The sequence below is a fragment of the Agelaius tricolor genome, unplaced genomic scaffold (assembly GCF_023055355.1).
Source record: "Agelaius tricolor isolate 1412-34295 unplaced genomic scaffold, bAgeTri1.0.p SCAF_14, whole genome shotgun sequence".
NCBI classification, from domain to species: Eukaryota; Metazoa; Chordata; class Aves; order Passeriformes; family Icteridae; genus Agelaius; species Agelaius tricolor.
Window position 1 is genome coordinate 17,049,414 of NW_027269274.1, and position 11,760 is coordinate 17,061,173.

The window sequence follows — 11,760 nt, forward strand, 5'->3', positions numbered from 1 at the left end:
GCCGGGCAGGCCCGGGGGGATCAGCGGGGAATCAGCGGTTTTGGGCCCGGTAGCGGTCGGGACTCACCGGGGCGGGCAGTGCCGCTCGGCGGCGCCGTTGCGTCCCGCCGGGCCGGCGGGGGACAGGGAGTGCGCGCGGGGCCGGGAGGGCGAGGCGCCGGGAGCGGTGCCGGGGGAGCGGCGGCCGGAGGGGCCGGTGCGGTAGCAGAGCGCGGCCACCGCCCCGCCGTAGGCGCGCCAGGCCAGGCGGACGCCCAGCAGGCTGATGCCCAGCCAGAGCAGCAGCAGCTGGCACAGCGCGGCCCGCACGTCCTGTGCCGCCCACTCGGCCGCCAGCTCCCGGCCTAGCGCGGCCAGCGCCCGCCACGGCGGCTGCCAGCCCGCCACCGCCGCCATGGCCGCGGGGTACCGGGCGAGGCTGCCGAGGGGGCGGAGCCTCTGCCCGCCCTCGCCGCCGCCACGGCGCGGACCCCGGGGGCGGGGCCTCCCGGTACCGCCTGTGCTGTGGGGCGTGGCCTCGGAGGCCCGGTTTGGGGGCGTGGCCTGCCCCGTACGCGCCGCCATCCTGCGCTGTCGGGGAGGGTCATTGCGGGTAGGCTCCGCCCCGGGGCGGGCCCGGTCGGTGGGTGGGGCCGTCATGGCGGGAAGCGAAGAGGAAGCGCGGTACTCGCGGCAGCTGTGAGTGCGGGCACCGGCACCGGGCACCGGAGCGCCACAGGGTCGGAGCAGGGCGCGGTGCAGCGGTGCCGGCCGCCACTGACGGCCCCCGCCGGTACCCGCAGGTATGTGCTGGGCGGCGGCGCCCGGCGGCTGCCCGGGTCGGCGGTGCTGGTGTCGGGGCTGCGCGGGACCGGAGCGCAGGTGGCGACGGCGCTGGTGCTGGCGGGGACCGGGCGCGTCGTCCTGCACGACTGCGGTGCTGCCTGCATCGCCGACCGCACCCAGCAGGTACCGGCGGGGCCGGGCGGGGCTCCTGGGGACAGGTACGGGTGAGGTTCACTGTAACAGGTACAGATGAGGATCTCATAACAGGAACTAGTGAGAATGCCGGCAGTGGGTGCAGATATGGGTGGGGATCGCGATAATAGATACATACAGTCAGGGGTCCCAGTAACAGTCAGAGGTACAGTCAGGTGTCCCAGTAACGAGTATGGGTATGGGCACAGGTCCCAGAGTACACGTATGGATGAGGGGCCCCATAATGTGTATAGGTACTGATAAGGGTCCTGGTAATACGCACAGACTCATGTAGGGGTCCCAAGTACCAGATAGGAGTATGGAGGGGAACCCCAATAATGGGTACTGACAGCAATCCCAGTAATAGGCACAGGAATGGATGGGAAGGACCCATAACATATACAGGTACATACAAGGACCTTGGTACAGGTGCACACTCAGGTGGGAGTCCCAGTAACAGGTATGGATGTGCCTGTATGTCACAGTGATTGGTGCAGGTGCAGTTGGGAGAATCCCTGTTTGCAGGTATGTGTTTGGGGTGAGGGGCTTCCAATAACTGGCACAAGCTGGGGAGGCTGGTAAGGCACAGGGTGCCCTTCATTGTCACAGGTAAGGTCTTTAGCAGAGGCCGCCTCCCCAGTGCAGACAGGGCCTGTGGAGCATCCCACAGTGGTGAGCTGCACCCCAGAGCCATAGGGTGCCCCACCATGTGTCTACTCTGCAGTTCCTCCTGGAAGAGAGTGATCTGGGCCAGAACCGTGCCAAGGCATCCCAGCGGGCCCTGGCTGAGCTGAACCCCCGTGTGGTGGTCGAGGCTCACACTGGGGAGCTGTCAGAGGCCTTCCTGGCCTCCTTCCAGGTGAGCCTGCATCCCAGCACCGGGGGGACCCCTGGCATGGCAGCGCTCACTGACAGACCTGGCACAGGTGGTGGTGCTGACTGAGTCCCCGCTGGAGGAGCAGCTCCGCATCGGGGACTTCTGCCATGCCCGGGGCATCTGCTTCATTGTGGCTGACACCAAGGGGCTGGCAGGGTAAGGGGTCTCATGGGGTCCTGCACTGGCTGTGGGTCACCTTGTCCCCAGAGCCCCAGCCCTGCGCTGCAGCCCATGTCCCCAGTAGCCCCCTGGCAGGGCTGCTCAGCCTGGGCAGGACATGGCAGTGCTGGGGCAGCTTGGTGGGGCACTTCCTCTGGCCAAACCCCGCCTGTCCTCTCCAGGCAGCTGTTCTGTGACTTCGGGGAGCACTTTGTCGTTGATGACCCAGCAGAAGGGGATCCAGTGTCTGCTGCTGTGGAGCACATCTCCCAGGTAGGAGGGAGGGCAGCCCCTGCAGGTCTCCCAAAATTGCTGCCTCCTCCACTGGCTGTATGCCACCCTAGTCCAGTGCCCCACACTCATGTAGCCTTCCCCTCCTCAGGGCAACCCAGGAGTGGTGACACACATGGGGACAGAGAACAGCCATGGCCAGCTCTTCCACGACGGTGACCTGGTGACATTTTCTGGCGTGCAGGGGATGACAGAGCTCAACGGCCAGGAGCCTGTCCCTGTGCATGTGCTCGGTGAGACCTCCAGGGGGATCCTGGCTGCCCTAGCTCAGGGTTGAGGAACTCACGGGTCCTTGGCAGTGACCTTGACGTGACATCTGTGCTCCTCTTGTCCCCAGATGCCTTCAGGCTGGAGATCGGTGACACCAGCTCCTTCTCGCCCTACCGCTGTGGGGGTCTGGTTTCACAGGTGCAACAGCCCCAGCAGTGTTCCCATGTGAGTCCTTCTTGGCCCCACAGTGCTGCCACCCAGACTGGGGTACTGCTGTGCCATGCTGGGCCCCAGGAAAGCACTCACCCAGTCCCTGGTGCTGTGCTGGCAGAAGCCCCTGTGCCAGGCAGTGGAGGAGCCCAAAATCCAGGTGGCCAGTCCCGAGGATCTGCCCCGCAGCCTCAGCCTGCACGCCGCCTTCCAGGCCCTCCACGCTTTCCGCAGGGAGCGGGGCCGCCTGCCCCGGCCCAGGGCACCCGTGAGTCCCTGTCCTGCTCCTGCCGGCCCTGCCGAACCGCCCCGCCCTGCCGGGCACTGCCTCTCCCCTCTGCCCGCAGGCGGATGCCGAGCGGGTGCTGGAGCTGGCGCGGAGCCTGGGGGCACAGCAGGGTCCCCTGGACGAGGACATCGTGCGCGCCTTCGCCACCGTCAGCGCGGGGGACCTGTGCCCCGTGGCCGCCGTGGTCGGGGCGCTGGCGGCCCAGGAGGTGCTGAAGGTGAGCGGGGCCGGGTCCCGCCGGGCACGGCTGTCCGGTGGCGCTTGGTGGCCACGAGAGGGCACCTCCTGCCCGCCTGGGGACGCCGGGTCCGGCGGCAGGGCTGGGGCGGGGTGAGGGGAGCCCCCGCTGGCGCCCTGCCCTGCCCACGGGCTGTTCGCCCCAGGCCGTCACGGGGAAGTTCGTGCCCCTGGACCAGTGGTTGTACTTCGATGCCCTGGAGTGCCTGGCGCTGGCGGGAGCTGCTCAGCTGACAGAGGCGGACTGTGCCCCGGTGAGACCCCGTGTCCAGCCCCTCCCGGCTGTCCGGGGTGCCGTGCCTGCTGTGCTCACACAGCTCCTTGTCCCGGCAGAGAGGCTCTCGCTACGATGGCCAGATTGCCGTCTTCGGGGCCAATTTCCAGGAGAACCTGGGTCACCAGAAGTACCTGGTGGTGAGTGGGGAGGGGCTGTGGCACTGGGAGGCTGCAGAGCATCCAGCTGGCACGCAGGGAGCTGCAGCATCTCTGCCCTGACAGGTGGGAGCTGGTGCCATCGGCTGCGAGCTGCTGAAAAATTTTGCCATGATGGGGCTGGCGGCGGGGCCGGATGGGGAGCTCATCGTCACTGACATGGACACTGTTGCCCTCTCCAACCTCCATCGGCAGTTTCTCTATCGTTCAGCAGATATATCAGTGAGGCAGCATGAGCCAGGGGCTGAGCTTCCCCCAAAGGGCATCCTGGCTGTCCTAGAGGCTCTCTAGGGCTGCCCACCCCTTCTCTGCCCTGGCAGGAGCCCAAGTCGGTGGTGGCCGCAGCAGCCGTGCAGCGCATGAACCCTGATGTCAGAGTGACCCCTCACCAGAACCAGGTGGGACCTGCTACCGAGATGCTCTACAAGGACAACTTCTTCCGGCACCTGGATGGCGTTGCCAGCGCCCTGGACACCATAGAGGCCCGTGAGTGCCAGGAAGGGCAAGGGGGCCAAGCCCCTGCACCTGCTCCCTGGGTCCCCAGCACTCCTGGCTCCCTGCAGGCACCTATTTGGAGAGACGCTGTCTCCGCTGTCGCACACCACTGCTGGACTCGGGCACGGAGGGGACACGGGGGAACGTGCTGGCCATGGTACCATCCCTGACCGAGCCTCTGGGGCCAGCCAGCGCCCCCAGGGATGGCGCCTTCCCCATGTGTACCCTGTGGCACTTCCCCCGCACCATCCAGCACACACTGCAGGTAGGCTGAGCTGCCCCAGCCACAGCACCCAGCGAGGAGGCACCGGCACTTTTGTCTTCCTTCCCCTTGTCCCCTCCAGTGGTGAGCCATGGGCAGGATATGGCCCCAGCTGCTTCCTGCTGGCAGCCTGAGTACTGCTGCTGGCCCTGCCAGAGCCTCCCCCTCCCCCTGGGCTTGGGGGCATAAGGGGGGAGGTTCCAGTGCTCGACACCAGTTTCTCCTCCACAGTGGGCCCGTGATGAGTTTGAGGGGCTTTTCCAGCTACCTGCAGAACAAGTCAACCAGTTCATGGAGTGAGTGGGCTTTAGGGGTAATGACACTGGGAGAGGAGTTTCCAGCTCTGCCAGGGCACTGCTGGGAATGGGGAGAGGGTGCCAGACTGCCACATCCCACCCAGATGTCTCACAGGATTGCTCTTGGGCCAGCACCAGCAGCTGCCTGATTTTGCAGGGACCCAGCTTTCCTGGAGCAGCAGCTGCCCGGGAAGGTTCTGGAGCAGGTGTGGGAGAGCCTGCGGGAGCGGCCGCAGGACTGGCGGGACTGCGTGCGCTGGGCACGGCGGCGCTGGCAGCGCTGCTACCACGATGCCATCGCCCAGCTGCTGCACATCTACCCCCCGGAGCATGTGAGCCCAGCAGCACGGGGCTGGCACCCCCTGCACGCCCGTCCCTCCAGCAGCCACCTCACTGCAGCCAGGGGCACACACTGCTGGGCCTGACTCTTCTCTCCCTGTGCCAGGAAACCAGCCCGGGTGTCCCCTTCTGGGCAGGGGACAGGAGCTGTCCCCATCCGCTGACATTCAACCCTGACAATGTGAGTGCAGGGAGGGAGAGCTGTGGGGTCTCACGTGGGTATGGTATGGGCAGAGGGGGAGCCAAGCCTGTGCTGGGCATACTGGGAATACTGAACTGTAGTTGTGCTATGTCTGCCACAGCCTGTGCAGGGCTACCAGGTCCTGGGCTGGGTCTGTCCCTGTCCCCTCAGTGAGGGCACTGCAGGGGACAGCTTGCACGTGCTCTGTGGCCAGAGGAGGAGGAGAGGCTCCTCCACCTCCACTCTGGGGCAAAGCTAGGCAGTTCTACCAGCTCAGGGCAGTGCTGGCAGCCCTTGGCTATGTGGGACCACTCCAGCAAGGCACCCCATGGCCACCCACCCCTGTTCTACTTTGCAGGACACCCACCTGGATTATGTCCTGGCTGCTGCCCACCTCTTTGCCCAAGTGCACAGGGTGCCACCATGCAGTGACCGGGTGGCCATCCGGGCCATCCTCCGTGATGTGGTCCTGCCACCCTTTGCACCCCAGGAGGGGCTCCAGATCCCCCTCACAGAGGAACCCACAGAGGAGGCACAAGTTCCCACAGGTGAGGTTCCCAGGTATGTTCCTGGGCCCAGCCTTGTGGTGGTGGGGCTGTGGCTTCTTGTCCCTGCTCCAGCACCCAAGATGACCCAGGCCAAGGTGGGGGCACCCCAGCAGTGCCACAGAGCAGGAGTATCGTGCCAGGTGTCCCTGTGCCCCCAGATCACAGACAGCTGACAAAGCTTACCCAGGACCTGGTGCAGTGGAGACAGGAACTGCTGGGAGATGAGGACACACAAGCACCCTTGATGGAGCCTGTCCACTTTGAGAAGGTAGCAGAGCCAGGCAGGTGGCCCTGCTCAGCCTGGAGGGGTTGATGTCTCCATGGGATGCAGATGTCCCCCCACTCTTCCCCACAGGACAGTGAGGTCCACATAGACTTTATCACAGCAGCATCCAACCTGCGTGCAGAGAACTATGGCATCTCCCCTGCCAACTGGCTGACGGTGAGAGGGGCAGTCTGTGGGGTCAGGAGTCCCTGTCCTGTGTGGGGCAGTCGGTGACACCCTCCTGTCCTCAGAGCAAGCGGATTGCTGGGCGGATCGTGCCCGCCATCATCACCACCACGGCAGCCGTGGCTGGGCTGGCATGCCTGGAGCTCTACAAGCTGGTGTGGGGGTGCCAGGAGCTCAGCTGCTACCGCAACAGCAACATCAGCCTGTCTGCCTGCCTGCTGCTCCGTGTGCAGCCCCTGCCAGCCTCCACCTACCAGGTAGGACCCTCTTCCCTGGGAAAGTGCAGGTGGGGGACACCCAGGGGCCAGTGGCATCTGCTGTGGGATAATATCAGGGGGAGCCAGGGGAAAGGAGGTGGCCACGCAGCAAGGGCAGCCCTGTCCATAGCACTCCAGAAATGGATCTGGGTGCTGCAGTGGGTTGGGAATGCTGCCAGGCAGTGAGGAACCAGCTCCTTCCCCTGGCTGCCCCCCCAGCACTGAGACATTGCCACTGTCCCATTGGGGTGCTGTGATGCTCTGGGGTGCCCATGGGGCTGAGGCAGCCCCACTGCCCCATGGCAGGCCCCACGCTGAGCCCCACAGCCAGGGTGGGAGCCGCTGCAGCCGCACTCATCTGGCTTATGGAAACCAGCTGTGGCAGGCAGAGAGCAGCTGGCACCGGGCCGGGAAGGGCCGCCCGGGGGAGCGGGGCCGGGGGTCCCGGCGGTGGGGAACCAGGGAGGGAGGGCGGGGGTGGGGGCAGGCCCAGATTGGGACCGTCTGGGCTATAGAGGCCCCTTTGTCTGGGGGTTTATGGCGTGCGAGGCAAGGCAGCCCTTCCGGCACGGCAGGAAGCGCCGATTGGAACCAGATTGGCCCGGGGGGCCCAGGGCCGGGGGCAGGAAGAGGGGGAGGGAGGGAGGGAGGCGACTCCACTGCCTTGTGCCGGCTCCAGCACCACTTCGGGCTGATGGCTGCCCCACGGCTCCCTCAAACCCCATGCCCAGCCCTGTGCCATCCTGGCTGCAGTGTCCCTGGGTTGGCATCATCCCTGGATGGAGGATGCTGCTGGGTCTGGCCATGCCCTCAGGTCCCTGCAGCAGCACCCAACACCTCCATGTGCCAGGGCGAGGACAGCTGGTGTGACATTTCACACCCGGCTGCTTGGCTGTGGTGGGAACACATGTCCCCAAGGCCTGCTTGGTGTGACCTATGTCCCCATGGGGACCTGGGGAGCCCATGCTGGGAGCCAGCCTTGTCCAGAGGAATATGTTTCCCAGGGTCAGAGCGATGCACTTTGGTGGTGGAGGGCTAGGCCATGGCTTTCCCTTTGTGCCGAGCAGTTGCTGCCCCGGTGAGGATGGGGTTAAGCCCTTCTCTGCACCAGTGGGATAAGTGCAGGCAGCAGAAGGCGGAGGTGAGAAGGCAACAGAAAGCAGGAGGGAGAGTGACCAGGTGTGAGCACCCCTCCCGAGTGGGGCTGGGGCCAGGCGGGCAGTGCTGGCGCTGCCTGCAGAGAGGGCAGATGGCCGAGCAGCCCTGCCAGACGGCCCCGGGCTTGGCACCACACCGGCCTCCTTGGGCCGGAGCAGGGGTCGTGGGGCCACAGGCATGAGAAGAGATGATTGTGTGGGCCTGGCCAATGCCTCAATGGCCTTTTGTGCGCTGTCCTGGCCCGGGGCTAGGGGCAGTGCCGGCCCCACACTGACACTGACCCTTAAGTGGACCCCAGCAGTGCTGGGGGGATAGTTGTGTCCCCCCCCTGCCCCTGCACTGCCATGGTGCCCCCATCACCCTGCCCATTTGCCTGCCCTGGTGTCCCCCAGCCCTTGTGCTGCACCAGTCCCTGCCCCATGGGGCTGGTCAGGCAGGATCTGGGGTGCCAGTGCTGGCTGCCACCCCCTGGCAGTATGGCGGGCGGGAGTGGAGCTGCTGGGACCGGCTGGAGCTGCGGGCAGTCAGCGCAGATGGGCAGGCCATGACGGTGCAGGAGGTGCTGGACTGGCTGCAGGTGAGCCCAGCGCTGCCAGCGCTCAGTCAGGTCACCCTGGGAGATGCAGGGCCAGATCCTGACACCCGAATCTTGCAGAGGACACATGGCTGGACCGTGACCATGCTCCTGTGTGGTGACACCATGCTCTATGACAGCAAGGCAGATGCAGAGACCCGGGCCCGGCAGCAGGCACAGAGGTAGGTCCAGGGCTCCAGGGCCCAATCTTGACCCGGGGGGGGCTTCCAGCCCCCACTGCCTCAATCCTGAGCCACTCCAGCTGCAGTGCAGCTCCCAGCTGGCTGCTGGATAAACATCCTGCCGGCAGCACTTCCCGTGGCGGGACCCCTGCCCGGCCCCTTGCTGCCGGCCCCTGCATCCCACCAGCCTGGCCAGACACCCCTGAGGGGCCCAAGGCACCCCTGGAGCACTCAGCCAGCCTTGGGGGACAAGCCAGTGTCCCCAAAACCCCCTTTTTCTGCTACAGGTTATCCGAGAGCTTGGAGGATGCCAGGATGCCGCAGCAGCAGGACCTGGAGCTGCTGTATATGTGCGAGGGAGAGGATGCTGAGGCTGAAGATAGCCGTCCCCCTCTCCTGTGCTCCCTACCTTGAGCAAGGGGCCAGCTTCTCCTGCCCCATGCAATAAAAGCTGCAGGCTGCAATAGCCCTCCTTGCAAAACCCCCCTGCTTGCCCCGGCCAGGAGTCGGGGCACAGGCACTCCCTTTGATAAACGCTGCGGCACCCAGACCGTATAAAACGGGGGTTTATTTACAGGGTGGGGGTGCGGGCCGCCGCAGCAGCCGGGCTAAATGTAGCCGATAACGTCGTTGCAGATGATGGGCTGGCGGCTGCGGCTGTTCATCAAGGCGGTGAAGCGGTGGAAGTCCGTGGCCAGCTGGGCGATGTTGCTGTGGGACTGGTGGAAGCAGGCGCCCTTGGGCTGTCCCCCCAGCCCCAGCGGGCAGGAGAAACGCTTGGTGGCATCGCGGCCCCCCGGCCGGGCACCGTCGGTCCCCCGGGGCCGGGCCATGTTGGCCAGCTTGCGGCGCACGTTGCCCGAGAGGCTGAGCAGGAAGGCGGGGGGCTTGGCCAGCCGGCGGGAGGGCTCGGCGGGGGCCCGGCGACGCGGTTCGGCGCCCACCTCGGGCAGGTCCATCCAGTTCTCCACCAGGTCAGCGAAGCAGTTGTCGCCCAGCACCAGAGGCTGCCGGTTCCGGCTCTGCGACAGCAGCGCTACAGTCCAGTCCTGCGTGTCGGCGGGCTCCAGGGCCCGCCACTGCTCCAGGCAGGCATCCGAGGTGGATTTGGGGCGGACACGGCGGGCGGGGACGGGCGGCGGGGCGGCGGGGCCGGCGGAGAGCCGGTGTGCCCGTTGGCAGGGCAGCAGATGCCGGCGCCGCACGGGCGCCTCCTCTTCCCTCCACGTGCCCCCCGACGCCTCCGAGTAGCCCGAGTCGAACTCCAGGCTGCGCTCGCTGGCCGGGGGGGAGCGAGCGGCCGGGCCGCCCCCCTCCTCCTCCTCGCCACCGGGATCCAGGCTGCAGGCCGAGTCCGCCGCCGAGCCGGGGCGCGGGGCACGGGGGGCCGGCCCCGTGGCCCTCCCGGGGTGCTGCGGTGTCTGCCGCGTGCCGCGCATGTGCGCCCGCGGCGTCGGGCCCGCGTCCCGCCGGCACCACTGCAGGGAAAGGGAGATCAGCTCATGGCCAGCACCGCCATCTCCATCCCATCCCACCCTCCTCGGCACCCCGCCATCCCCATCCCACCCTGCTCGGCACCCCGCGCCCCCCCGCCCCGGCTGGTGGGGGCTTCGCTGGCGCAATGGGCGTGCGGCAGGGTGCGGAGAGCGGGCCGCAGGTCCCGGCTTGCCTCCAGCCCCGGGCCCCGCTTTCCTGCGGCTCCTGCGCGGAGCCGGCCGGCGTGCAGCGGCTTGTCGGGTGAGCAAGCAGGCACCCAGCCCCGGCCGTGCCTGCGGGAAATGACAGAGGGCCACGGCACGTAGGAGCGGGCGCTGCACTGCCCCCCCGACAGCCCCTCGAGTGCCCCCTTCTCGGCGGGGAGGCAGCCGGGGCACCCCTCCGGCAGAGCCCCACTCGTGGCACGGGGCCAGCGGCAGCCCCGGGGCACCCGCGGGTGCTGGGGTGGGGCTCTGCCCCCGCGCCTTGGCAGGGCCACCCACCCACCCCGTGCCCTCCAGCTGGGGACACCCCAGGTGACGTCAGGGTGCAGCCAGGCCTGCGCCCAAGGCCGGGACCCCCCAAAGGCCGGGAATTACAGGAGACCAAGGCAGCCAGGGCTGAACGGAGCACGGCCGGGCGGGCGCTGGAAGGGACTGCTGGCTCCCGCAGCCGGGCCGCTCCTCGCTCTTGAATTCCTATTGTCTGAACCCAAAAGCAGGGTGTTACGTCCGCTTTCCTTTCCGCGCTGGAGTCGCGGGAAGCTGAGTGTGCAGGAGGGATTGCTTCCAGGACCGATAATTCTGTCCTCTCTGGCTGGCCCTGACACAGCTGCTGGCAGGACTATCCTTGTCCCTCTCCGCGTCCCCGTGCAAATCCCTGTCCCCCTTCCCGCTGGCTGGGACCCTCTCATCCAGCCGTAGTGGCAATGTGCCACCACTTCGAGCCGCCCAGTCCTGCCGCTGGCCGGGAACACTGGGGCAGCCGGTTGTGAGGTGCTGGGTAAGCATGTGGCAGGCCCAGGAGAGCCGAAGGGCCACCCTGTCACCGCCGTCCCTCGGGGCAGCCCAGGTGGGTGGCAGGGTGGCAGCTCCGGGGGGACGGTGCCGCTGGCACCTTGACAGCTGGACGCCGTGCCCGCTGGCCACCAGTGTCCCCGCACCACCAGGGTCCCACCGGGCACACACGTCCCCCGCGCCGCCTTTGGCCTCGCCTGTAATGTCACGGCCTTGATGTCACCGGCAGCGCCCGGACGTCACGGAATCCCGCAGTCCCGGGGCGGCGGGGCGCGGGCGCGGTGGTCCCGTCCCGTTCCCTCCCGGTGCCCGCGGCGGCACTCACCCGGTCGGCGCCGAGCTCGTCTGGGCGGGCGTTGTGCATGCCCGGTCCTGCTCCCCCGGCGCCGCTCCCGGCCCCGCTCCCAGAGCCGCCGGTACCGGTGGCGGAGCAGCAGCAGCTGCAGCAGCGACAGCGGACGGAGCGCCCGGCCGTGCCCGCCGCCTCCCGGCGCTGCCCGGCGGCCCCGCCCCGCCCCGCCCCGGCCAATGGGGCCGCCGTAACGTGAGCCCGGCCCGCACCGGCACCGCCGCCCCGGGGCCCCGCCCCGCCCACGGACCCCTCCCCGCCGCCCCGGGGCCCCGCGCCGGGCACCACCCGGGCACCGCCGGGCCAGGCGGGATCCGTGTCCCGGCCGGCGGCACCGCGGGCACCGGGCGTCCCGCAGCTCGGTATGCCCCGCAGGGAAGGAGGGCAGCCCCGGTACAGAGCCCCGGCGGAGGCATCCCCCGTCGGCACCCCACGCCACCGGGCTGCCAGAGCCGGGCCGGGCACTGGAGGCGGGAAGGGAAGAGTGACCCGGGCCGCGGTGCCCGTTAATTGG

The 11,760-nt window shown here is 67.9% G+C and overlaps 2 protein-coding genes across 4 annotated transcripts; one reads left to right on the top strand and one right to left on the bottom strand.

Moving 5' to 3' along the window:
• Nucleotides 1-59: 59 nt before the first annotated feature.
• On the top strand, nucleotides 60-8,965 carry UBA7 (ubiquitin like modifier activating enzyme 7). 3 transcript variants are annotated; one of them, XM_071439974.1, is made up of 24 exons: nucleotides 60-678; nucleotides 783-948; nucleotides 1,682-1,816; nucleotides 1,884-1,990; nucleotides 2,176-2,266; nucleotides 2,376-2,517; nucleotides 2,622-2,719; nucleotides 2,826-2,972; nucleotides 3,052-3,210; nucleotides 3,377-3,484; nucleotides 3,564-3,644; nucleotides 3,729-3,884; nucleotides 3,983-4,148; nucleotides 4,226-4,422; nucleotides 4,651-4,715; nucleotides 4,873-5,047; nucleotides 5,161-5,235; nucleotides 5,594-5,783; nucleotides 5,942-6,051; nucleotides 6,139-6,225; nucleotides 6,300-6,491; nucleotides 8,125-8,226; nucleotides 8,305-8,405; nucleotides 8,693-8,965. In XM_071439974.1, exons 1-24 carry the CDS (start codon nucleotides 266-268, stop codon nucleotides 8,817-8,819), a joined length of 3,390 nt encoding a protein of 1,129 aa, XP_071296075.1. In that variant the 5' UTR covers nucleotides 60-265; the 3' UTR covers nucleotides 8,820-8,965. The 3 variants fall into 3 exon arrangements, with proteins under 3 accessions (XP_071296075.1, XP_071296077.1, XP_071296078.1); XM_071439976.1 differs by lacking the exon at nucleotides 8,125-8,226; XM_071439977.1 differs by lacking the exons at nucleotides 6,300-6,491; nucleotides 8,125-8,226; nucleotides 8,305-8,405; nucleotides 8,693-8,965 and having other exon boundaries at nucleotides 5,594-5,796.
• INKA1 (inka box actin regulator 1) lies at nucleotides 8,941-11,409 on the bottom strand. The gene is made up of 2 exons (XM_071439984.1): nucleotides 11,223-11,409; nucleotides 8,941-9,883 (listed from the first exon to the last, which is right to left on the bottom strand). The coding sequence occupies exons 1-2, from the start codon at nucleotides 11,259-11,261 to the stop codon at nucleotides 9,014-9,016; spliced, it is 909 nt and encodes a 302-aa protein (XP_071296085.1). The 5' UTR covers nucleotides 11,262-11,409; the 3' UTR covers nucleotides 8,941-9,013.
• Between the last annotated feature and the right edge of the window lie 351 nt (nucleotides 11,410-11,760).